At 41.9% G+C, this 27,672-nt stretch overlaps 1 protein-coding gene across 8 annotated transcripts in view; it reads left to right on the plus strand.

Moving 5' to 3' along the window:
* Window positions 1–27,672, plus strand: part of PPFIA3 (PTPRF interacting protein alpha 3) — a 715,578-nt gene that overhangs the window by 280,350 nt on the left and 407,556 nt on the right. For all 8 annotated transcript variants that reach the window (XM_073602297.1, XM_073602301.1, XM_073602303.1 and 5 more), the window contains one exon: window positions 26,732–26,896. In XM_073602297.1, the coding sequence (XP_073458398.1) occupies window positions 26,732–26,896 (165 nt within the window). The remainder of the gene's footprint in view (window positions 1–26,731; window positions 26,897–27,672) is intronic.

Genomic DNA, 27,672 nt, shown 5'->3' on the forward strand with positions numbered 1-27,672 from the left:
TAAAAAGTATTGTTTTTCATTAGTTATTTAGAACCTGAGACGTATGGGTTTCCATTTTCCATTTTACTGTGCTTTAAACCAGGGTACGAGAGTGATCAGAACACTTTTGACCTTGGGGTCACCCAAAATAATTTCATGTGTTCAATGAAATTAATTTAAAAAAAGCGCAGCTTATTTCTGTGCCTCATCCCTTCTTTTGAAATGACTTGTATTGGTGGTGTAAGCAAGACTGCTGGATGGAAAAGCATGGACAAACCTTGAGGGAAATGTGGCTCAACACTACTTTGTGTGTGCAGGTGTGTATATACACACATACATGCACTTTCACACACATGTGAGAGTTAGCTCCACTGTGCTTCATTAGCTTCAATAGAGGGCAGGTGAGACATCAGCGAACTACAAGACATTAAAAAATGTATCTACCACCGTTATATTATCCAGGATCTCTGCTTTCAGAAAATAAAAAATGTGTTTTGGGTGTTATAAGTAATCTTCACACCCAAAATATTTTTTAAACGTGTGCAAAAATCCAAAAATAGCTATGGTGAAAGAAAAGGATATGTAGTGAAAGATTTCAGAAATATTTTGCCCTGAAGTTTATATGTGTCTACACACCATTCTCTGGCCTCCATCACACATATCGTCTGGCTCCTCTTTTTCCTCTTTTAATGCATTTCGCCATGACGGCCCTCAGAATAATTTGAAAAAACGTAATACTCCATCACTGTCAAATTAAAAAGGGTATACTGCAGCAAACATCTGGTTAGTTGATCCTTAGCAGATAGAGAGGAGAATGAATAAATAGTGATGTTGCGCTGTGAACCTTCTATAAATGACTATATTAAAGTGCTAGTGCAAAATAAATTAACACACATTGGTGTATAGCTATACAAATAACAACTTGCTAAGTGCTATAGTGCAAAGTGAAGGAAATTGCAATAAAAAATAATCATCAACACCTGATGGTGGCAAATTAATAATGAAACCAATCACAGAATGGTAAATCAGTGAAATTGTTGCTAAGGTGCAGTCTTGAGATAAAAAAAGCTTAATAGTGTGTAACAATAATAAACATATATATCAATGGAAAGTTCAATGCACACTCAAGATTAAAGTATCATAAATGTGTAAAAACAGTCCCAGAAAACACTGTGACAATCAAACAATGTTGAATGATTGGTATATCCCCCACCATGAACGAAAAAAAGGCCGATGCCAGGCCAATCCACTGTAGTGACACCTGAATGTGTACAAGCCCTTCACCTTACTGCTGTAAGGTTACAGCATGGATGGATCAAATGCAGCAGTATCGTTCAGTCAGTAGAACAGTACCACAATGGGATGCTCAAATTATTAGAAGACAAAGAAAAATACTGTCTTTTACCAAGCAATCCCATATTTAAATGGAAAAAAGAACTACAACAGGTGGTCCACCTGGGAATCAAGAAGAATATACCTAATAAAAAGGAAGCAAGATACCTGATACCAGAGGCATGTCGGACCCCATTTATTTAAGCACTGCCAAAGATCCACAAAAACAAGACCGGCCCCCCACTCAGACCCATTGTAAATTGTATTGAATCAATAACAGCAAGAATCAGCCAATATATTGATAAACACCTTCAACCAGCGGTTCAGAAAACAAGAGCGTATCTGAAGGACAACAAACAAATGTTACAGCTACTAGAAGAGAGAACAGATACAGGACTGTTGCTGATAGCAACAACAAATGTCTCGTCATTATATACAATCATTCTCCACTACCAGCCATGTGAAGCAACAAAATGGGGGCTCAGGAAGTTCACTAAACTCCCTTGTATGCAAAGAAAATTCCTTGTCAAATGTCTCGATTTGTGTCTCAAACACAGTTATTTTTGGTACCGTCATCAAAATTACCAACAAAAAATAGGAGTGGCCATGGGAGCCAGGTTTGCCCCCAGTGTGGCAGGACTTTTCATGGCCCATTGGAAGGAAGAAATCATTTTTAATAATCCACCTGAAGAACTCATCCTTTACAGACAATATATTGATGATGTGTTTGTCATATGGAAAGGTGATCGAGACATCTACAAAATTTCTTCAATTACTCAACAACAATGTGAAATAAAATACTGCGCTTAACAAAGACCTGCTTGAGCTGCGACTAGAAAGTGGTAAACCGCATAATCTGTAAAATAAGAAAGTCGCGCTTAAAATGTGAAAAAGGCCAGAATCGAATGTCTATAGCCTAGAGGGATATATGCACATAAGTGGTAATCACTGTGCCTAAAAATTAAAGTGGTGAAACACAAGAATTGCTCCTATGTCTACAAAAAATATAATATATATAATATATAAATAGACAAGTTGGAACGTGATAAGGTGACAAATAGATGCCTAAAAACACTCAACGAAAATATGGCAAACAAACATCACTGTAACGCATAAGTATCTCAGAAAAACCATGAAAAAAAAAATCCGTGACCACGTCCTGTTGTGACGAAACGACATAGGGAGGAGGAGCCACGCCCCGACGACACCGCAATTTGAATACCAGAAAGGAACGGGTTGTTTTGGAGCCGGACGGCTTTTTCTGTATACGCTCATTTACCACTGACGTCTGTAAATGCATTTCTGATCTTGCCATTCAATAAATGTAAGGTTTTACGCTATGTGGAGCTGTTTATGTCTTTTTTGGTGACCTATCCTAACCATCCTGGTGCGGCCGGCTGAGGAGGTTTTTTGCAGACCGGATGACATCTAGTGCCTGACACACAGATCCTGGGCTGGGGTTACAGCCATCCGCCCAGTAAGGTCTCCTATCATTTAGAGACCAACATCTTTTGGTAAGAGGCAGGAGTTTTTGAAGGTGGAGGTTCATCAACGCACCCTATTCACTGCAGCAAGATTACTAATATTCACCTGTCACTTGGGGATATCTAATATTTTCTTATTCAGCCTTTTGGACTATTACCAATTTTGCTTTATGTACTGTTATTAGGGACATCATTTGCACCTTGAAGATTATTTAACTCACATTTTTTTCATGGTTTTTCTGAGATACTTATGTGTTACAGTGATGTTTGTTTGCCATATTTTCGTTTGAGTGTTTTGAGGCATCTATTTGTCACCTTATCACGTTCCAACTTGTCTATTTATATATTATATATATTATATTTTTTGTAGACATAGGAGCAATTCTTGTGTTTCACCACTTTAATTTTTAGGCACAGTGATTACCACTTATGTGCATATATCCCTCTAGGCTATAGACATACTCAACAACAATGACAGAAACATTAGACCATCATGGCAGATTGAAGAGGACACTATATCTTTCCTTGATCTGGAAATATCTCAAGCAAATGACAAATACATCACCAAAAATGTGGATCGAAACAGTTATTTACAGATCGAAAGCTGTCATCATAAAAAATTGGCTGTTCAATATTCCAAAAAGCCAAATTATGCGATTGAGATGTAACTGTACCAACGTAGGAGATTTTCTCACACAAGCCAATATTATAGGAGACTGATTCGTACAGAAAGGATATAACAAGTGTAATGGAAATTTGTACATTCTGTATATAATTATATTCTATTTTGTATGTATTGCACACTGCCCTCTGTGCACACAGCACTAATAATGTTTTCAGTACATGTTTACATTCTTTCGAGTCCTGATTAGAATTAGCCTGCCTATGTAACGCCCCTTGTTACCAGAAACATACAATTGTAATATTAATGTAATACCTACGTAATCATGTGTATAAAAACCTTCAATTGCCTCACAATAAAGCAGAACAGTTATTTGGAAAGATGCTGAGCGTATCTTTTGTGTCTGTTCCCTACTGCAGTAGTTATTATTAATTTGGAACTACTAATCAATATGAGGACGATCCGGGAATTTCTGATAATCAGCCGGCTGAGGTAAGCCTTTTGCTTACATTTGAGTTATCAGACTTCCTTGATCGGTAAGGCATTTTCGGGACAAAGGGTACCTATTTTACTCCCCTTAATCAAACTGTATTGATTGGTGGTTATATGTTATGTTGTCACTGTCTATTGTCCATCAGAGTGTTATAGATCAGAAAGGGAAGAATAGTGCTGTTCACAGGTATATGTAGTACATCTGCTAGATACTATTTGTTTTAGAGGGTATAGGCACATGTAGAGAAGACTGGCCAGTCATTATGGACATTGAATTAAGTAAGGGAATGAAGGGTAAGAGACCCTCAAAAATGCCCAGTGCAAGAGGAGCGCTATATATGAACCAAAGGTGCGGTTCCACCTATACTGAGCCCTTAGATTAATGGTTAAAGTGGACAGGGATCCACAATGGGTAACTGGGTTACCATCAAGGTCCACAGGGACTAAGAATCATGCAGAGTAAACAGCTAGAAAAACAGCTATCTATGTGAGCAGGATGAATCAAGGGTGACATTAACACTAGACAGAAAGGGACATTATCATGTTAAGTTGTGGAATGAATTTGGGGTCAGGCACTACAACTAGTAAAAGTCAGAAACAGAGAAATGAAAATTAAAACAGAATACTTTATATGTTGTCAGAAAGGGAAGATGGGATGAGCACTCTGGCTGCCCGTCTCATCATAGAAGCTAGATATAAAAGATATCTGAACAAAATAAGGAAAGCAGAATTTAGGCAGGGAAATATTAATGAGAGTTAAAAGAAAGTGAGAGAATAATATGCATGTGTACAAATGGGAAAAATGTAAGCGATTTTAGAGAGATATTGGTGTATGTGTGTGCAAATGCTGGGACCTTTAGTTCTATTGCTTGTGTGTGTCATGTACGCAGATGTGACCCCCTCCTTTGTGCTCTCATGAAGGAATGTGGCTGGGATGAGAGGTCAGTGGTAAGCTGGAAGGACGCCATGCCAATTCCAGTTTTTTTAGACAAAACATTTATAACAAAATGTGCCGGGTTAACGAATCTAATGATAAACAATGTGATTACAATTATTTTGAATCGGTTTTCCAAACATGATAAAATGAAGGTTACATTTAACTGTGTATTACACAAATTGAATATCCTTTGATAGTGGAAGCAGTGCATTTAAAAAAGGGAAATTAAGTAAAATTAAGTAATAATGAGTATTCATTTCTAATATGAGTTTAACAATTTTATTAATAATATAGATATATTGAAAATGGTTTAGACAACCTTTGGCTGGAAATGAAATCCAGGTTATTGGGGAAATTTGTAAAATGGGATTAGTTTAGATTAAGATAACAATTTTGTATTTTTACATTTATACAATAAGCCCTTATTGAGAGGAAAAAAGATTAAGATGAGGTTGTTATTTGGAATATAGCTATATATATATAATATAATATAATATTATATAATATAATATAATATTTAACAAAGCCAAGATGGATGGGATACATAAGAAGTTTTTCTACAAAAATGAAATTTTAAGGTTCTTGATAATAACTTGATGTGCGGTCCATGATGTGAGAGTTATAATAAAAAAATGTAAATATAACAGACCCATCACATCAAGTCCACACACCCTGTTAGGATAGATGCCACCTGCAGCCAGTTGTTTTTTAGTTTTTGATGCTTTCTGGTCCATCATACAGATTGTTGATCCTCTTGTTTTTATTTATTTTTATTTTTGAAATCCAAAGCAGAATGTGTGGATTGTGAAATGATGTGCCCCTTTTCCTTGTAAGTGCAGTGGTATAAGCAGAAGAATATTTTGGATTTATGGGCATCTCTCCATGACCGCAGGGTATTGTTATCATTTATTATAATATTGCCAGGAAAAAGTTGTCTTTTGAAACATGAAACTGAAGTTCTTACACAAACAGTGTGATAGAAAACAAGCCATTGTAATATATTTATGCAAGCTGGACGCAGTAATGAAGGGTTCACCCCGATATGTCAGAGCTGCAGCTTTTATGCAAAGGTGCTATTAGACAAAGTTAGATATTGTTTTGGTCAAACATTTAATTTTTAATGGTCCGACATTCTGCGCAGCAAATATACAGCTAACTAAATGTTTGCCTAATGAAAGGTTCAAAATATGAATTTGTTTGTTTGTGTACAAATCTAACAATGAAAAATGCGTACATTTGAATCCAACCACCTTATTGCCTCTATTTCAGGAGGCTGGAGACAAAGGAAGACACATGTGTTAAATTGATGACGTAGGAATCAGCTGCTGTGAGCCCAGTGCAGGACACACTCCCTGAAGACCCAGATATTAAATTTTTTGTAGATTTGAGTATGCAGTTGATCACCCAGAAGGATACTCTGTATTCAAAGTCATTGGATCCTTTTTCCCCAGCTCAAGAAGCAGAGCTCCATGTTTTAGCAAAGCCTGTGAGCTATAAAAAGAATGTATATTTATATAGATAGTCGAGATATAGAGAGCTTTTGGTTCCATTTGAAGGGCCAGAAGTTTGTTTTTACATTGGCAGGTAAATCAATCAAGTATGCCAAGTTAATTTGATTGGCTGTTTTCAGCCTTCCAGGTTCTTGCTGAGGTAGCCATATTAACTTTCACACATGGAAACAGACCAGGTGACTAAGGATGCTGCATTTACAGCCCCGGACACTTGATGGGTCTGTGCAACTCACAGATTCCACCCTAGTTCTGGCCCAGTATAGCTGGGATTTATAATTCAACTTTAAGGACCCCAGAACGAGAAGAACAAGTGGTGCACAGGGGGCAACTTCTTATGAAACAGGACTTTGGAAAAGGTGATCATTTATGTCTGCCAGCCACTCTTTTCCTTCCAGCTTGACACATGGACCGTGTCATCAGTCACAAGCAGTTATGGCTGCCTTAGTAAATGATCATTTAATAGAGCCAGGGTTCTCCACAGTTGTTTTTATAACATACCACTTCTTGTTTTACCTGTTACCAAAGGTGTTACCAAAAGCTGAACATCCCTTCCAGAGATTACAAAAAGATATATCCAGATGCCCAAGTTAGGATCTTACGAGTATGCATTTTTTCTGTATGGACATGTTTTCTGGATGTCCAGTGGCAAATGCTACTGCAAAGGCCACAGTAAAAAGTGTTATCAGAAGTAGTTTTTAAGTACAGAGAGTGACAGAGGAAATCATTTTTATAGGAGAGTCCTTACTAGAAGTTTTGAGGTTTTATTTTTACACCCCCTACTGTCTACAATGTAGTGGACAAAGTAGAGTAAGAAACTAGAAAACTTTTGCTTGAATGTTTTCTTATATTTTATCAAGCCTCTAAGGGGGATGTTGGACTCTCTCCCTATGGGATTTGGTTTAGGAGTGTGTTACTCACTTGCTTATATTTTGTCTCAGCAGCTGAAGTCCTCCATTTGGATCTCACAGAGAATGTTGCTGATCTTTTAAGGTTTTTGACAAACTCATTTATGTGTTTTCTCCCCAATTCCAGATCCTAAAAGTTTGGAAGGATCTAAAACTAAAGCCAGGTGACTTGTGGATTGTTAAGAGACATTTATATATAAGGAAATGTTTGGAGACTCAATACATCATCTATTTCATGTACAGTTTTTACAAAACTTGAAGGAAAAGTCACCTGGATCCACACCAGACACCGCAAAAATGACTAAATTAAAGAAATCTCTGTGTTTGATTTGTTTCCCTCTTGTGATCACAGTCTAGGGTACTTTTTGATTCAATTACTTTAATTGTAAGGGATATATATATATTTGAAAAGTAGTTTAGCCATGTTGAAGTCATATTTGTCTTTTGTACGTCTTCCATTTTATGTAGAATTGTCTGTGTTTACATATGCTGATAAGTCAGCATGCCAACAATTTATCTAGAAGGCCATTCTGGCCACAGGAGTGTACAGCCAGTACTCTGTAAATATGTCTTATCAATCATTTGTTTTTCACAATGAAAAGTTGCTCAGCTATTATTTTCTCCACAATGGAGTTTTTTGCCTCTTTGGCCAGGACTACCTCCACCTAAGCTTGTGAAGGTTCCAGGTTAAAGGGGATAGCAGGTATGGTTAGAGATCAAAATATTGATCAAAAAAGGGAAGACTGTAATGGAAATTTGTACGTTCTGTATATAATTGTATTCTATTTTGTATGTATTGCACACTGCCCTCACTGTGCACACAGCACTAATAATGTTTTCAGTACATGTTTACATTCGTTCGAGTCCTGATTAGAATTAGCCTGCCTATGTAACGCCCCTTGTTACCATAAGCATACAATTGTAATATTAATGTGATACCTACGTAATCATGTGTATAAAAACCTTCAATTGCGTCATAATAAAGCAGAACAGTTATTTGGAAAGATACTGAGTATATCTTTTGTGTCTGTTCCCTACTGCAATAGTTATTATTTGGAACCACTAATCAATATGAGGATAGGTGTTGCCTATCATCAATTTAACTGAGTCATAAGCAATTTATAGAAGAGAAAATTGTGGAAATAACACATATGAACATGGGAGATCTAATTAAACATAAGACAACATCGAATTGGCAACAAGATCTTGTACTTTTAGTGTTGTATTACAACATTCAATGCAAAAAAATGTAAAAAATAATACAATGCCATTAGCACATCCTGAAGTCTGACAGACATCTTCAAGATATATTACCCAAGAGTTTATCTATAGGAGAGCTCCGACCATTCGAGATCAGCTAGTAAAAAGTGTTGTAGATCCCCCCAAAAAAAGCTTCACTTGTTTTTACTGGTAAAGGTTTTTTCCATGCAAAAGATGTTTTGCATGTACTCTAACGAAACAAGAAGTTACAGTTCAAATCCACCTGTTATGGCACCATCTATGATATACAGGAATTTATAGGGTGCAATACTGAATGGGGCAGTGTATGCCCTAGAATGTAGCTGCAAGGCTACAATATATTGGCCGTACTAAAAGACTTCTGAGAATTCGCCTGAAGGAACATGTGCAGAATATATTAAAAGGTTACGATAAACAGTGTATCTAAACACTTTGCAAAATTTCACAACAAAAACCCCACATATTTGAAGTTTTGGTGCATTGTACCTTATACACGACACTGTCGGGGGGGGGGGGGGCACAAGGTGAGTACTCTTAGCCAACTTGAATCCAAATGGATATTTTTAATGGACACCTTCTCACCTAACGGACTCAATATCGAATTTGATTTAAATTTTTTATTAATGATTTTTAAATATTGTCTTGTCACACTTTTTTTTACAAATCCTGATAGATAAATGATAGCTCCTGATATAAAAGAGTATGGGGGAGCTCATGTCCATAATTGGGGTGGTATTGACACAGCCCTGAATGATCCACAATGGCTCAAAAGTGATATGGTCCAGAAATATTTAGACAGAATAAAGTTGGATAAAGCAGCTGGACCTGATGGTATCCACACATGGATCCTAAAAGAATTGAGCTCTGTAATTTCAAAGCCATTGTACCTAATTTTTAGGGACTCGTTAATGACAGGAATAGTAGCCCTGGATTGGTGCAGGGGTGCCTATATTTAAAAAGGGATCAAAGTGTTTACCAAGTAACTATAGACCTGTTAGTTGAACTTCTATAGTCGGGAAGATAGTGGAGCGTTTAATAAAAGACCACATAGACGAGTTCTTGCTGGAAAATAACATTTTAAGCAACAGACAGCATGGATTCATGAAAGACAGAAGTTGTCAGACAAACCTGATTTCTTTTTATGAAGAGGTAAGTAAAACCTTGGACAGAGGTGTGGCTGTGGGCGTGGTATACTTGGATTTTGCAGAAGCGTTCGATACAGTTCCGCACACACGGCTCATGTGTAAGGTAAAGTCTACAGGCTTGGAAATATCAGTTTGTAAATGGATAGAAAACTGGCTAAAAGACAGAATTCAGAGAGTAGTGGTTATTGATTCTTACTCTGAATGGTCTAAGGTTATCAGCTGTGTACCCCAAGGTTCAGTGCTGGGACCCTTACTTTTTAATATCTTTATAAATGATATTGGGTCTGGGATCAAAAGTAACCTTTCTGTCTTTGCAAATGACACCAAGCTATGCAGTGGAATAACGTCCTTACAGGATGTCTCCAATTTACAAGCCAACCTCAATGCACTGTCTAATTGGGTGACTATGTGGCAGATGAGGTTTAATGTTGAGAAATGTAAAGTTATGCACGTGGGGGCTAAGAATATGTATGCATCATACATGCTAGGGGGAGTACAACTGGGGGAATCCGTAGTGGAGAAGGATCTGTGGTTTTTTTGTAGATCATAAGCTCAATAATAGCATGCAATGCCAAGCTGCGGTTTCCAAAGCGAGCAAAGTCCTTTCTTGAATTAAGAGAGGTATGGACTCCAGAGAGAGAGATATCATTTTGCCCCTGTTCAAATCATCAGTAAGACCTCATCTGGAATATTCAGTTCAGTTTTGGGCACCAGTTCTCAAAAAGGATATCGGGGAACTGGAGAAAGTGCAGAGAAGGGCAACAAAACTGATAAGAGGCATGGAGGAGCTCATCTATGATTAAAGATTAGAGGAACTGAATTTATTCACTCTTGAGAAGAGGAGAATAAGGGGGGATATGATCAACATGTTCAAATATATAAGGGGTCCATATAGTGAACTTGGTGTTGAGTTATTCTCTTTACAGTCAACACAGAGGACACAAGGGCACTCTTTACGTCTAGAGGAAAATACATTTTATCTCCAAATACGGAAAGGTTTCTTCACAGTAAGAGCTGTGAAAATGTGGAATAGACTCCCACCAGAGGTGGTTCTGGCCAGGTCAGTAGATTGCTTTAAGAAAGGCCTGGATACTTTCATAAATGTACATAATATAACTGGGTACTAACATTTATAGGTATAGTTGATCCAGGGAAAATCCAATTGCCTCTTGGGGGATCAGGAAGGAATTTTTTCCCCTGCTGTAGCAAATTGGAGCATGCTCTGCTGGGGTTTTTTGCCTTCCTCTGGATCAACTGTGGGTATAGAATTGGGTATATTGGATTGTACGATATTTTTTATTTTGTTTATTTATTTTTTTTATGGTTGAACTGGATGGGTTTGTGCCTTTTTTCAACCTGACTAACTATGTAAGATGTCTCCGTATGTCACTCATATCTCCACTACTCTATTATCTGGTTCTTTTTATATATATATCGTACAGTTTTTGTTATCTGCATATATACTCTGCACCATTCTACTTTCATACTAGTTTTTATTATATGGTTTTGGCACATGCCTCTGTTGTTGCTCTCATATATGTCCTCTTATATGCCCATACTGTTCCTTATGCCATTTCAGGTACCCCTAAGGCTCCTTATACATTGTTTTGCCTTTTTATTATTAATTTTTTGATGCTTTTTATATATATTTTTTATATTTAAATTTAGGAGGCTAAATGTGCTCTGCTATAAGCCCATTATAGTGCATTCCTTTCCCTTGCTTAAATATATATTTTACTCTATGCAAGTTGTTTTTATACATTAACCACTTGCCGCCCGCCATATAGCAGAATGACGGCGGCAAAGTGGTTTCAATATCCTGACTGGACGTCATATGACGTCCTCAGGATATTGAGCCGCTGCGCGCCGATCGTTGTTGCGGGGTGTCAGTCTGATAAGAGGCATGGAGGAGCAGTCTGACACCCCGCAACACTGATCTAGGAAAAGAGTCTCTGACGGAGACTTTACCACGTGATCAGCCGTGTCCAATCATGGCTGATCACGATGTAATTAGGAAGAGCCGGTGATCGGCTTTTCCTCACTCGCGTCTGACAGACGCGAGTAGAGGAGAGCCGATCGGCTGCTCTCCTGACAGGGGAGGTCTGTGCTGATTGTTTATCAGCACAGCCCCCCTCGGATCCTACCCAGGACCACCAGGGAAGCCGCCCAGGACCACCAGGAAAGCCGCCCAGGACCACCAGGGAAACCAGCCACACTGGACCAACAGGTATGCCCCCTAGACCCCCAGGGAAATACTGATCTGTGCAAAGGCAGCTGCCAATCAATGCCCAGGCAGCTGCCAATCAGTGCCCACTCCCATGCCTACCACTGCCAGTGCCACCAGGGATGCCCATCAGTGCCGCGTATCAGTGCCCATCAGTGCCACGTATCAGTGCCCATCAGTGCCACGTATCAGTGCCGCCTATCAGTGCCCAGCAGTGCCGCCTATCAGTGCCCATCAGTGCCACCTATAAGAACCCATCTGTGCAGCCTTTCAGTGCCCATCAGTGCTGCATATCAGTGCCACCCATCAGTGCCGCCTACCAGTGCCCATCAGTGCCCATCGTCAGTGCCCGCTCATTGGTGCCACCTCATCGCTACCGCCTTATCAGTGCCCGTCAGTGCCGCCTTATCAGTGCCTGTCAGTGCCGCCTTATCAGTGCCCATCAGTGAAGGAGAAAACTTACTTATTTACAAAATTTTTAAACAAAAACAAAAGCAAAACTTTTATTTTTTTCAGAATTTTCGGTCTTTTTTTATCTGTTTCGCAAAAAATAAAAACCGCAGAGGTGATCAAATACCACCAAAAGAAAGCTCTATTTGTGGGAACAAAATGATAAAAATTTAGTTTGGGTACAGTGTTGGATGACCGCGCAATTGTCATTCAAACTGCGACAGCACTGAAAGCTGAAAAATGGTCTGGGCAGGAAGGTGTCTAAGTGCCCTGTATTGAAGTGGTTAATATTCTTTAATTCCATCCCCGGGGTCTCTAGTGTATTAATATGTCCTTCGACCTATATATCTTCTATGACCTCTTTATAATGGCCACTATAGTGTTGGTCTATGTGGAGACCAATGGAAAATGGCCGCCATAGTGTTAATCTATGTGGAGACCAATGGAAAATGGCCACCATAATGTTAATCTATGGGAGGCTAAAATGGCTGATGCAATGTATTTCAATTGTGGACTACAGGAAAATGGCTGCCAGTAATGAATTTTAACACACTATTTAAAGACATCAATGACCGCCTATTGTTACCCCCTGATGAAGTCATGTGATGTGATGATACGCGTCGGGATTGGAGCAATAGGCAGAAATCGGAAGTGATGGAAGTATACGAGCTCAGTGCTCAAGGAGTGTTACTTGAGCTTTTTAAAACAAAAGTGAGTGTATCTGTTTGGCGTTTTAATAAATTTACATATTTTAAACAGGATTACACTATTGGGATACCATTTTGGGATTACGCCATTGTCTACCTCCCTAACTGAGCTGGAGGAGAAGGTTGCACCACTCATATGATCCATCTCTGTAAACACCAAAGAGGGACCCTTTGATGACTGCTGCATTTGCTCCATCCATGCTGTAACCTTACAGCAGTAAAGTGAGGGGCCTGTACACATTCAGGTGTCATTACAGTGGATTGGCCTGGAATCTGCCCTTTTTTTTGTTCATGGTGGAGGGATATACCACTCATTCAACATTGTTTGATTGTCATAGTGTTTTCTGGGACTGTTTTTACACATTTATGATACTCTAATCTTGAGTGTGCATTGGACTTTCCATTTATATATATGTTCATTATTTGTTACACGCTATTAAGCTTTTTTATCTCAAGACTGCACGTTAGCAACAATTTCACTGATTTACCATTTTGTGATTGCTTTCATTATTAAGTTGCCACTTTCAGGTGTTGATGATTATTTTTTAGCACTTAGTAAATTTATATTTGTATAGATATACACCCATGTGTGTTTATTTATTTTGCACTGGCACTTTAATATAGTAATTCATAGAAGGTTCACAGCGCAACATCACTATTTATTCATTCACCTCAGAAGAAGTTGTCGCAATGATGTGTTAGGGGAGGAGTAGGGATGGGCCGAACACCCCCCGGTTCGGTTCGCATCCAGAACATGCGAACGGACCGAAAGTTTGCGTGAACATTCGAACACTGTTAAAGTCTATGGGTCGAATGTGAAAAATCAAAAGTGCAAATTTTAAAGGCTAATATGCATATCCTAAAAAGGATTTGGGGACCCGGGTGCTGCCCCAGGGGACATGTATCAATGGAAAAAAAAGTTTTAAAAACGTTTTTTCGGGAGCAGTGATTTTAATGATGCTTAAAGTGAAAAAATAAAAGTGAAATATTCCTTTACATATCGTACCTGAGGGGTGTCAATAGTATGCCTGTAAAGTGGCGCTTGTTCCCCCCCCCCCCCCAGCCCTTTACCAGGCCCTTTGGGTCTTGTATGGATATTAAGGGGAACCCCGCACCCAAATTAAAAAAAGAAAAGGTCGTTGGGCCCCCGGGCCCTATATACTCTGAACAGCAGTATACAGGCGGTGCAAATAAGACAGGGACTGTAGGTTTGCTGTTATGTAGAATCTGTAATTTGGAACAGGTACATTTTATAAGTGTAGCTCCAGCCAAAAAATCTATTTTAAAGCTTTTTGGAAAACATAGGGAAGGGTTATCACCCCTGTAACATTTGTTTTGCTGTCTGTGCCCCTGTTGAGAAGATTTCACTTCACTTTCTGTCCCAATGACAATTGGATTTTGAAAATTTTGAGTTTTTAAGGGAAACAAGGATTGGTGATAAATCAGTGGAGACACCTTTTTCCCATATTAACTCGTACAGGAGAGAATTTCCCTTCCTAAGGGTATATTTCCTTTCACTTCCTGTTGTCTCCCTCCGTTTGTAAGTAGGAATCGTTTGTAAGTCGTTTTTTTTAAAATAGGGCACCGCCTGTATATACTATACGGCCTGCCTTATATACTCTGCGAAAAATTGGGCCTTAGGTGTTGGTGGTACCAGAACACTGTAAGCCCTCACAAATACTCTTGGTGGGCGCTGGAACGGCCCTGCTGTGAAATATTATATCAAGAATTGTAATTAAACAGGGGCAGAAAAATTGGGCCTTGGGCGGTAGTGGTGGTGGCACAACATTGTAAAGCCTCACAGTTACTTTTGTTGAGCGCAGGAACAAGCCCTGCTGTTAAATATTTGATCAAAAATTGTAATTACACGTCCCTGTTAAACAGGGGCAGAAAAATTGGGCCTTAGGCAGTGCTGGTGGTGCCACAACACTGCAACCCCTCACAGATACTCTTGTTGAGCGCAGGAATGAGCCCTGCTGTTAAATATTTGATCAAAAATTGTAATTACACGCCCCTGTTAAACAGGGGCAGAAAAATTGGGCCTTAGCCACTGGTGGTGGTGCCCAGAACCAAAAATGTTCTTAGAAGCTATCAACATGAGCATTGAGGAGGAATAGGATAGTCACTCAGCATAACATGATAGTCACTCAGCATCAGCATAGGCAGTCTTGAAGGGATCTCACATTCATAAAAAAATTAATCGGTTACATCAGCATCAGGTGCTTGGTAGTTGGTGATCCAAGACTGTTTCATTTTTATGAAGGTGAGCCAATCCACCGAGTCGGTGGACAGGCGCACTCTGTGATTGGTTACAAAGCCTCCAGCAGCACTGAATGTGCGTTCCAAAAGAACGCTGGATGCAGGGCAGGCCAGTAGCTCAATTGCATACGGTGCAAGCTCTGGCCAGTGAACCATCCTCAAGACCCAGTAACCCAGTGGATTTTCGGTTGGAAAGGTCTCCAAGTCTGATCTTGCCCCTAGGGTTTCCTGCACCATGTACAACAGACGCTGGTGATGGTTGCTAGAACCGATCATACCTTGGGGCTGTGGACTAAAACATTGTCTGAACGCTTCTCCACCGCTCCTTCTGTGACTGACCGAAGCCTCAGCAACACGTTGTCCAGGAGTACCAGGAAATTGTAACCTCCCAGGCTCTGGAAACGCATTGCACAAACCTTTCTGCAATTCCTCCCGAAGATGTTTCATCCTCTGCTCACTCTGCGACGGCTGGATAAGTTACGCCACCTAACCCTTGTAACGTGGATCAAGAAGGGTTGCCAGCCAGTACTGATCCCTCTTCTTGATACTATGAATCTGAGGGTCCTTTTGCAGGCTTTGCAGGATCAGGGAGGCCATGCAGCGTAGGTTTGCTGAGGCATTCGGTCCGGAGTCCTCTGGGTCACTAAGGACGACCTGATCCGCAGCCACCTCCTGCCAGCCACGTACAAGTCCATGGGTTTCTGGGGACTGAAAACGATCCCTTGAAGACTGCTGCTGATGCTGAGTGCCAGGCTCCACCTCCATGCTGACACAATCCTCTTCCTGTGTAATAAACGGGCCTGCAGGGATACTGTCTGGATAAAGGGAGCCTTGAGAGGTAAGGAAGTCCTCCTCTTCCTCCTTCTGTTCTGCCTCAAGTGCCCTGTCCATTATTCCAGCAGCATGTGCTCCAACAGGTAGACAAAAGGGACAGTATCACTGATGCATGCACTGTCACTGCTCACCATCTTTGTGGCATCCTCAAATGGTGACAGGACAGTGCATGCATCCTTGATCATGAGCCACTGGCGTGGCGAAAAAAAAGCCAAGCTCCCCTGACCCTGTCCTGGTGCCATACTCGCACAGGTAGTCATTGATGGTCCTCTGCTGCATGTGCAGCCGCTGCAGCATTGCCAACATTAAGTTCCTCTTGGTGGGCATGTCACAGATGAGGCGTTTCTTGGGCAGGTTGCATTCCTTTTGGAGGTCAGCCAGCAGAGCACTGGCATTATATGACCGGCGGAAATGCCCACAGACTTTCCTGGCCTGCCTCAGGAGATCCTGTAAGCCCTGGTACCTGCACAAGAACCGCTGCACCACCAAATTAAGGACGTGAGCCAAACAGGGAACATGGGTAAAGTGTCCCTGTCGGAGGGCGGAGAGGAGGTTGGTGCCATTGTCGCAAACCACCATTCCTGGCTGAAGCTGGCGTGGTATCAACCACCTTTGAGCCTGCTCCTGCAGAGCTGCCAGAATCTCTGCCCCAGTGTGGCTCCTGTCCCCTAAGCAGACCAACTCAAGCACTGCATGGCATCTTTTTGCCTGAGTGCTTGCGTAGCCCCTAGAACGCCTATGGAGCACCGCTGGTTCCGAGGACAAATCTGCACAGGAAAAGGCCATAGAAGAAGAAGAGAAGGTGGAGGAGAGAGGTGTGGCAGAATCACCACTACCAGCATTTTGGAGGCGTGGTGGTGGAACAAGTTCCAACAATAGTGCATCCTATCCTGCATCCTTCCCAGCTGCCAGCAGGGTTACCCATTGCGCCGTGAAAGAAAGGTAACGTCCCTGTCCATGCCTGCTGGACCATGAGTCAGCGGTAATATGCACCTTACCGCTAACCGCCCTGTCCAACGAGGCCAAGACATTACCTTCCACATGTCGGTAGAGAGCCGGAATGGCCTTCCGAGAAAAAAATTGGCGTTTGGGAACATGCCACTGAGATACCGCACATTCCACAAATTCTCAAAACGGGCAGAGTCTACCAGCTGAAAAGGCAGCAGTTGGAGTGTTAGCAATTTAGCCAAACTAGCATTCAGCCGCTGAGCATGTGGATGGCTGGGACCAAATTTGGCGTAGGGAAATTTGCCTGCTACAATCGGATGTTGGTGTACCGCCAGCAGATTGCCTGGAAGTGCTTGGGACACCTAATTCTACACCTTCATTCCTCTCAGTGCAGGTCTCTGAGAGGACTGAAGGTATAGTGGGGTTGGATATCCCAGCTGATGAGGAGCCTTGTTCTTGTTCTTTGATGCATGGGAGCTCGACATATGTCTGGTCAAGCATGTAGTGCCCAAGCGGCTGCTGTTTTGGCCACGCTTGATACGCTTCAGACATATGTTGCAAACAGCAACGGTGCGATCTGCTGCACACGTCTCAAAAAAGGCCCACACCATAGAACTTTTGGAAAACGTGCGGAGTCAGCAGCGCCCTGCACATGCGGAGCTCTGCAGTGTGATGTAGTCGGTTGCCTGCCCTTAAGCTGGCCCCTGGAGGGTATCCTGCCTCCTTGGAGATGTACGTCCTCCACCTCCTCCTCCTCGACCTCTCTTCTATCTGGCACCCACGTAGAGTCAGTGACCTCATCATCCCCTCCATCCTCGCTACTGGAGCAAACCTGGCAGTATGCTGAAGCTGGGGGAACATGACTGCCAGTTTCTTGTCCTTCTTGGGCACCCCCTCTCTCTGGGCTCACGTTACTGCCTTCATCCTCAACCTGGGTACCATCATCGGAGCCTTCAAAACGCAGCTCATCCTCCTGCAGCATGTACTCTACACTGTGGTCAAACAGTTCGGGGGACTCCTCAGGGCATGATGGTGGGGCTAGGGAAGGAGTGACTGATGACATTGAGCAGATGGAAGAGGCCGCTTTGGCAGCTGCATTGGCAGACAAAGTACCCTGAGCCTGAGTGACAGAGGATGAGGACGGCTTGGTCCTCCACTCTACCAACTCTTCTGCATGTTTTGGCTCAACACGGCCAGCTGCCGAAAACCTGCCCCACGGCCACATGCTGAGGATGCACCGTGTCCACGACCAGCACTGTTGGCTGTAGACACAGAGCCTGCTTGCCCTCTTTTAGTGGCCTGTGAGGGTCTGCCTCTGCTTGGTGGCCTTCCAGACATACCGTGCAATTAAATTAGCAAAACAACGCTTAAAGTTTACTAAAATCCGTACTCCAGGAATGGCCTACAGTCAGATATAGGCTTGGCTGGACTACAATGCAGTGGATATATATTTTATAAACTGCAGCTCACTGAGTCACCTCTCTGCCTGCCTAAAAGTGTCTTTGAACACGCACTCCAGAAATGGCCTACAGTCAGGTATAGGCTTGGCTAGAATATATATATATATATATATATATATATATATATATATATATATATATATATATATATATATATATATATACACAAGCCTGTATATACATATATTAAATGAGCTGCAGCTCACTGAGTCACCTGCCTGAAAAGTCTTTGAACACGTACTCCAGGAATGGCCTACAGTCATGTATAGGCTTGGCTGGACTACGGTGCTGTGGATATATATTTTATGAACTGCAGCTCACTGAGTCACCTGCCTGCCTGCCTGAAACTGTCTTTGAACACGCACTTCAGGAATGGCCTACAGTCAGGTATAGGCTTGGCTGGACTACAATGCAGTGGATATATATTTTCTAAACTGCAGCTCACTGAGTCACCTGCCTGCCTGAAAGTGTCTTTGAAAACGCACTCCAGGAATGGCCTACAGTCAGGTATAGGCTTGGCTAGACTATATACAGTGGGGACGGAAAGTTTTCAGACCCCCTTAAATTTTCCACTCTTTGTTATATTGCAGCCATTTGCTAAAATCATTTCAGTTCATTTTTTTCCTCATTAATGTACACACAGCACCCCATATTGACAAAAAAACACAGAATTGTTGACATTTATTTATTAAAAAAGATTTATTCCAAAAGAAAAACTGAAATATCATATGGTCCTAAGTATTTAGACCCTTTGCTCAGTATTTAGTAGAAGCACCCTTTTGATCTAATACAGCCATGAGGCTTTTTGGGAAAGATGCAACAAGTTTTTCACACCTGGATTTGGGGATCCTCTGCCATTCCTCCTTGCAGATCCTCTCCAGTTCTGTCAGGTTGGATGGTAAACGTTGGTGGACAGCCATTTTTAGGTCTCTCCAGAGATGCTCAATTGGGTTTAAGTCAGGGCTTTGGCTGGGCCATTCAAGAACAGTCACGGAGTTGTTGTGAAGTCACTCCTTCGTTATTTTAGCTGTGTGTTTAGGGTCATTGTCTTGTTGGAAGGTAAACCTTCGGTCCAGTCTGAGGTCCTGAGCACTCTGGAGAAGGTTTTCGTCCAGGAAATACCTGTATTTTGCCACATTCATCTTTCCCTCGATTGCAACCAGTCGTCCTGTCCCTGCAGCTGAAAAACACCCCCATAGCATGATTCTGCCACACCATGCTTCACTGTTGGGACTGTATTGGACAGGTGATGAGCAGTGCCTGGTTTTCTCTACACATACCGCTTAGAATTAAGGCCGAAAAAGTTCTATCTTGGTCTCATCAGACCAGAGAATCTTATTTCTCTCCATCTTGCAGTCCTTCACGTGTTTTTTCATGGCTTTCAGGCTTTCATGTGTCTTGCACTGAGGAGAGGCTTTTGTCGGGCCACTCTGCCATAAAGCCCTGACTGGTGGAGGGCTGCAGTGATGGTTGACTTTCTACAACTTTCTCCCATCTCCCGACTCCATCTCTGGAGCTCAGCCACAGTGATCTTTGGGTTCTTCTTTACCTCTCTCACCAAGGCTCTTCTCCCCCGATAGCTCAGTTTGGCCGGACGGCCAGCTCTAGGAAGGGTTCTGGTCATCCCAAACATCTTTTATTTAAGGATTATGGAGGCCACTGTGCTCTTAGGAACCTTAAGTGCAGCAGAAATTTTTTTGTAACCTTGGCCAGATCTGTGCCTTGCCACAATTCTGTCTGAGCACTTCAGGCAGTTCCTTTGACCTCATGATTCTCATTTGCTCTGACATGTACTGTGAGCTGTAAGATCTTATATAGACAGGTGTGTGGCTTTCCTAAACAAGTCCAGTCAGTATAATCAAACACAGCTGGACGCAAATGAAGGTGTAGAACCATCTCAAGGATGATCAGAAGAAATGGACAGCACCTGAGTTAAATATATGAGTGTCACAGTAAAGGGTCTGAATACTTAGAACCATGTGATATTTCAGTTTTTCTTTTTTAATAAATCTGCAAAAATGTCAACAATTCTGTGTTTTTCTGTCAATATGGGGTGCTGTGTGTACATTGAGGAAAAAAAATTAACTTAAATGATTTTAGCAAATGGCTGCAATATAACAAACAGTGAAAAACTTGAGGGGGTCTGAATACTTTTCACCCCCACTGTATATACAAGCCTGTGTGTATATATATATATATATATATATATATATATATATATATATATATATATATTAAATGAACTGCAGCTCACTGAGTCACCTGCCTGAAAGTGTCTTTGAACACGTACTCCAGGAATGGCCTACAGTCAGGTATAGGCTTGGCTAGACATATATATATATATATATATATATATATATATATATATATATATATATATATATATATATATATATATATATATATATTAAATGCACTGCAGCTAGCTGAATCAACTGCCTGCCTGAAGTATATTAGAAACAGTACACCAGGAACGGTCTGCAGTGAGATGAAGCTGAACTGTATATAGTGTGTGTATGTGTATATATATATATATATATATATATATATTAGACTGACTGGATATATGAGAGTGAGATTTAGCTAAACTGTATGCAGTGGATATATATATATACTAGACTGACTGTATGTATATATATATATATATATATATATATATATATATATGAAATGCACTGCAGCTAACTGAATTGCCTGCCTGCTCAAACTAAATGAAAGGACACTCTCTCTGCCTCTCTCTGTCTCTCTCTGCCTCTCTCTGTCTCTCTCTTAACAACGCTACCAACACATTACACACGGCTGATGTGCAGGTGGCCTTATATAGTGTGGGGCTTGGACTTAACCCCCTGAGCCATAATTGGCCAAAAGCACCCTGCCTTTGGCCAATTATGGCTCTCTTCACTGATGGCGCTGTGATTGGCCAAAGCATGCGGGTCATAGTGCATGCTTGGCCAATCATCAGCCAGCAATGCACTGCGATGACGCAGTGCATTATGGGCTGCGACGCGCCGCTCAAATTTGGTGCGAACGGCCCATTCGACGAACGATCGAACAGCCAATGTTCGAGTCGAACCCATGTTCGACTCGAACAGACAGCCCATCCCTAGGGAGGAGCTAGATGATCTGTGTGACAGAGGCCAGACCGTGTGAGTTACACACAGTGTGACTGCTTGTATGAAGGACTGTTATCTTAGGGTGCTTCCACACCGAGGCTTTGGCAGTAAAGTGCCGTTATTTTTAGTGGCGTTTACCATAGTTTTAACGGCGCTATTCGGCCGCTAACGGGGTGCTTTTAAAGCCCGCTAGCGGCCAAAAAGGGTTAAAATTTCAATGGGCAGGGACGCTTTAGGAGTGGTGTATACACCGCTCCTACAGCACTGCAAAGATGCGGCTTGCAGGACTTTTTTTACCATCCTGCAAGCACACTGTTCCAGTGTGAAAGCACTCGGGCTTTCACACTTGAGAGACAGGAGAGGCACATTACAGGCACTATGCAGGAGCTATTTTTAGCGTTGTAGCGTCTGTAAAGCGCCTCAGTGTGAAAGCAGTCTTAGCGCTGCTAGCAGGAGTGGGACACCGGACTCTGTGCATACTATACAAGTGCTCATTATGTGATTTTATATTAGTAGATAATAATTTTTGATAAAATATTTTAAAGTTTTACACTGCGTGGCATTTTATCTCATAATGGGATTCTTCCATATGATCATATAGATGTGAGTGGGGACGGTGGAGAGAAACCAAAGGCTGCAGAGCTGAGGTCTGTCATGGTTGTTTGCCCTACTTGAGAAACCTTTGCAAAAATATTGGTGAATGTGTGTCCATTAAGCAGTGGTGAGTTGTACAAGGTGATCATACACTGCTGTTTTTTCAAGAACACATTGGGCGTTTTGTGGCACAAATTGCTTAGGATTCAACTTTTTTGAGGACACGGTTTTTCTTTTAAAGAGACACTGGTCTAATTGAATGTAAGCACTTGTATACATTTGTTACTTTCTGTATTGTTTTGTTTGTAAGTGTTGTTTTCAAGTAGGATTAGCTTGAAGTTGTTGTAAACCCCCCCAAAAAACCTGCAAGACAAAGGCATAATGAGCTAATATGCATTGCATATGTATTACTTACTTTAGATCGAGGCCCCCACAGCAGTCCTCGTTCACCGCTCTGGCCGGCGACATCGTTCCCGGAGTTACTTCTGGGTATCGCGCGGTTACTTCCAGGTATGCGCGGGGGAGCCGCCAGTAACAGCGCAGTCTACCTGAAGCAACAGCACCTACGTGCCATTGATTCAGTTTGCTTCAGTGTGCATGTGCCGATGACGCCAGCACATGCAAATACAGGGGATATCTCCTAAGCCGTTCACCTTTAGGCAATATCCAGGGTAGCTACAGGTAAGCCTTATTATAGGCTTACCTGTAGCACAAAGTGTGTTGTAAGGGTTTACAACCACTTTAAAGTGTTACTAAGCCCACAACAGTAAAATCAGTCTGTATATGCAGTAAAGCATGCTTGTTATACTCACTGTGAAACTGAAGGGGTTTATCCTTTGCATTGTGTATAAAGGCTGTGTGATCCTGTCTCTCTGATCCTCCCCTTCTTTAACTGACTCCAATCCATCTCCTAATAGAACAGAACATTAGGAGTCAGGCTGCACATGCTCAAATTGGTGTGTATTGCTAGAGAGTTTTTTTTTTTCTTGGGAGAGTGCATGTGATCCGCACAGGGCCAATCAGCACTGTCCAGACAGAGGGTCAGGGGAGAATGAAATCTCCCCCCACAAGCTTTAAAGAGTTTGTAAACCTCTGACAAAAAATTCCAAAAAAAAAAAAAACCCTGCAAGACAAAGGCATAATGAGCTAGTATGCATCGCAGTATGCCGTATCTCACAAAAGTGAGTAAACCCCTCACCTTTTTTGTAAATATTTTATTATATCTTTTCATATGACAACACTAAAGAAATTACACTTTGCTACAATGTAAAGAGTGCACAGCTTGTATAACAGTGTGCATTTGCTGTCCCCTCAAAATAACTCACACAGCCATTAATGTCTAAACCACTGGCAACAAAAGTGAGTACACCCCTAAGTGAAATTGTCCAAATTAGGCCCGGTTAGATATTTTTCTTCCCTGGTGCCATGTGACTCGTTAGTGTTACAAGGTCTCAGGTGTGAATGGGGAGCAGGTGTGTTCAATTTGGTGTTATCGCTCTCACTCTCTCATACTGGTCACTGGAAGTTCAACATGGCACCTCATGGCAAAGAACTCTCTGAGGATCTGAAAAAAAGAAAAAAGAGACGATCCTTGGGATCGAACAGGGGGACATTAATATCCCACAGAAATCTAAACAGGAACAAATAGGAGTTGTTACCACCCATGGAACCAATTGAGAGTAGTGCTGTAAGCACTGGCATATCCTACTGTTGGATAATAGGCTGAAGCAAATACTGGGCCCTCGACCGCACTTAATTGCCAAGCGAGCACCAACAGGTGAAGATGCATTGATTCACAGTGAGTATACTCGAACTAAGGAAGTTAACCCAATCTTTTCGTCTACCTCACCCTTGGTGGGCATGCATCCTTGTGGACCTTTAGAGATTCTGAAGGCAAACGGACATATAAAATACAATCATTTGTCAATTGCTCCTCCACTTTTGTAGTATATCAGAAAATTTGCCCTTTTGGCAAGATATGCATTGGGAAAACCAGACGTGAATTCCGCAAGAGGATGGGGGAGCACTTTACAAGTATATCCAAGAAGCACGACAAGTCACCAGTGGCGATACATTTCAGGGATGTACATGGAGCATCAACCAAAGGTTTTAAATGTATGGTTATTTATAAGCTTTAATTACCTGAAAGGAGGGGAGACTGGGACAAGGTGTTATTACAAAAGGAAGCAAAATTGATCTTTTTCTTGGATTCACTATCACCAAAGGATGATTTGCTTCCTATGAAAACGGGAATTTTTCCTTGTCTCAGTCCCAACTTACTCCTCCTGGCCCCCCAGGTTTGTACAAAGTAGTTCTACGAATCCCTTGATATGACCACTGGTTACACAACATTTCTCTTTTCCCAATTCCTGGTACAGTATCTGTTTTAATGGTTATATTTCTATTTTTGGATAGGGCAGACACTTATCCATATTATATGAATGTATAAATATGTAGTAATTGAGTAATAGTAATTGAGGCTACTAATACAAGTGGCCATGGCTATTGCTTTTATTTTGTGTTTGTTGCACCTCCTTCTGTTCTTATCTTTCTTCTGTCCTTCCAGTTTTTCCCTATGCCTCCCCCCTGTCTTCTAGACGTAGGGACGAGTTAGCTTTTATTATATATATTATGTGCAATCCATGCTGTGAACCCGATGTTCATGAATGTACTTTAGGTGAGCTGTCAAATGATTTGAGCCACTGGTCACTTTAATATATTAGAAGGGGCAAGACATAGCCCTGAACTTAAACTGGTGACAGTAGTCTTGTACATCCTGACAAAGCATATTGATGTAGGGACGGGCCCCCAGTTCGAGGGGAAGGTTACCCACCCATACATGGGAGCACCCCTGTCTTGCAGGCCAGACCATAGGCACCAAAGGGAGTCTATATGACACACTACAATGCACTACACTGCTAGGACTCAAGGATATCTTATGTTATCTGATACTATCACTTCCGCGTAAGTTCCATCTTGGCGGACTCCTACTCCCACAGTGCGATACATTGCCCTAGACCTTCACTTGATTACACAGGAGTACAAGGATAGTTATTTCATCCCATTTTTCTGTATCATAGACTTTGCCATTTCCAGTGATATCTCATATACATATGACAATTCATGCCCAGAACTGTTATCTATCTGGACTTGAGTCACACACTTGACCATTATGTTATATTGGTTTATGTAGCATTATATAGGATTTGAGATAGGGAGACCATCATGGGACACTAGCCTTAGCCCTGGTTGAGTCCTAGCACCTCATTCACCCACTGTGGTTCTAAGATGGGGTGCTGATCTTATCCGGGCCCAGGCAGGCCAGTTACAGTTTAGCTGTGCAGGTGAATGGGAGGGGATCGGGGGGCCTTTATTGAGGAGGGTTTGCACCAGCTCCCATCGGAGGTCTGCACCTCTCCTAGTAGAGTTATAGTTGGTTAGGGTTGATATGCAGGGTGGAGGGGTTTGGAGGGGGGGGTATTGTGGGTGCGTGATGCTGATAATTTACCTTGCATTATGCATGCACAATACATTTTTGTACAGGTAACTCGCTTGGGTGTGTACAATTTTCTTTTTTGTTTTTTTGCTTTAAGATTTGAATACACCTTCCCTGTACAACAGTAGGAGAGTACTTCCTCTTAATAGGCTAATCCTGCAGGGTTCCCCAGGACCATCCAATTTCTTGTGCAGCCTCATAAGTGCCCATCAGTGCAGCCTATCACTGCATAGGGATTACAGGGAGGAATTGGATCTCACAAAGAGAGGATCTCCCACTGTGACAAAGCTTGGACCTGAAACGCCGGCCGCTGTCAACAAAATCCCGCCTCCTGGACCAGCTCCTATGATAGACAGCACACTGATTCAATTTCCCGGCATTGAACCAGTGTGCTGTCTATCATATGAGCCGGTCCAGGAGGCAGGACTTTGACAGCGGCAGGCATTTCGGATCAAAGGTGTTTCACAGCAGGAGATCGCCTCTCTGTGTTTCCTGGCTGATCGCTTCTGCCAGAAGCGGTGCAGCCTTTTTTATAGGGCATCAGAGCAGCCTCCTTGCCCCCCGGCCCAGTCAGCCCCTGCTCCACACTCACTCTCAGCTTATTTCCACTCACCTCATGCGTGCAGGCGAAATTTTGAGGGCTGGTAAGAACTACATGAACATACTTTTTTAGCTCTTGCATTATGAGCTCACTGACTTCCTTCGCTTGCTGCCTCAAATTTCTTTTGTCAAATGCAGCAACTCTGCTGCAGTAATGTATCTTGCTGTTGTCTATGCGGATTAAGCTTTGCTCTTTATTGCTCTTTGCTCTTTATATCAGCAGGTAATGCCCCTTTGTTTCTAAAAAAGGTCTTTAAGGTTTTCAACAAAGGTGGTAAAGGGATGAGGCAAAAATCTTTGGGCGGGGATGTTGTCCAAGGAACAAAACTTTTGGTTGATTCATTTTTGGCTTTGTTCCCATAATCCTTTACTTATCCTTTTGCTGTCTCCATATCTACAGTTGCTTTTGGAGCATTTGGAGTGCTTGGTTTCACGTCATGAACGTTCTCTGAGGATGACCGTTGTAAAGAGACAGGCACAATCGCCAGCTGGGGTCTCCAGTGAGGTCGAGGTGTTAAAGGCTTTGAAATCCCTGTTTGAGCATCACAAAGCCCTTGATGAAAAGGTAAGAAAACTCTGTCTTTAAACAGCAGCAAGTGATATCTAAATGCACATTCAATGCCTAGCAGTATTCCATCGCTTGATCTCTCCTAAGCAGGGTGTCTGGCTGAACGATTGAAGCTAGTGAGGTCGGCAGCTTCTAAGTGCACAGTCTGTGTTCACTTTAACACAGGTGCTTTGCTGAGCTTCAGAGTTCACTGAGCTTTTTGACAAAAGTACAGTTCTCATGCTCCCTGGAACACGTTGCTTTAGTGGAATCTTTGCTTATAAGGCTTCAAGTGACTACGTATGGATTAGTTATGGTTGTAGTTGTAGCATTTTATAACTAGTCTGCTGAGACCCAGGCCCCCTTCCCCTGTGAGGAAAATCCTGCCATCAGAAAGGATGGGACCCACCAGGCCTTTTATCATAAGTATCTGACCTGAAAATCAAAAAAATTAAGAAAGAAAATCTGAAAATTCGAAAATCTGGAATAATAAATAACTAACTAATAATAACTAATGCCGCGTACACATGACCGGACTTTCCGTCAGAATAGACTCCGACAGTCTTTCCGACGGAGTTCAGCTGAAACGGACTTGCCTACACACGATCACACCAAAGTCCGATCGTTTAGAACGCGATGACGTATGACAGGGCTAGAAAAAGGAAGTTCAATAGCCAGTAGCCAATAGCTGCCCTTGCGTCGTTTTTGGTCCATCGGAATAGCATACAAACGAGCGGTTTGCCCGATAGGAACTGATTTGGTCAGAAAGATTTGAAACATGTTCTATTTCTAGG

This window comes from Aquarana catesbeiana, linkage group LG10, assembly GCF_042186555.1.
Source record: "Aquarana catesbeiana isolate 2022-GZ linkage group LG10, ASM4218655v1, whole genome shotgun sequence".
Taxonomy (NCBI): domain Eukaryota; kingdom Metazoa; phylum Chordata; class Amphibia; order Anura; family Ranidae; genus Aquarana; species Aquarana catesbeiana.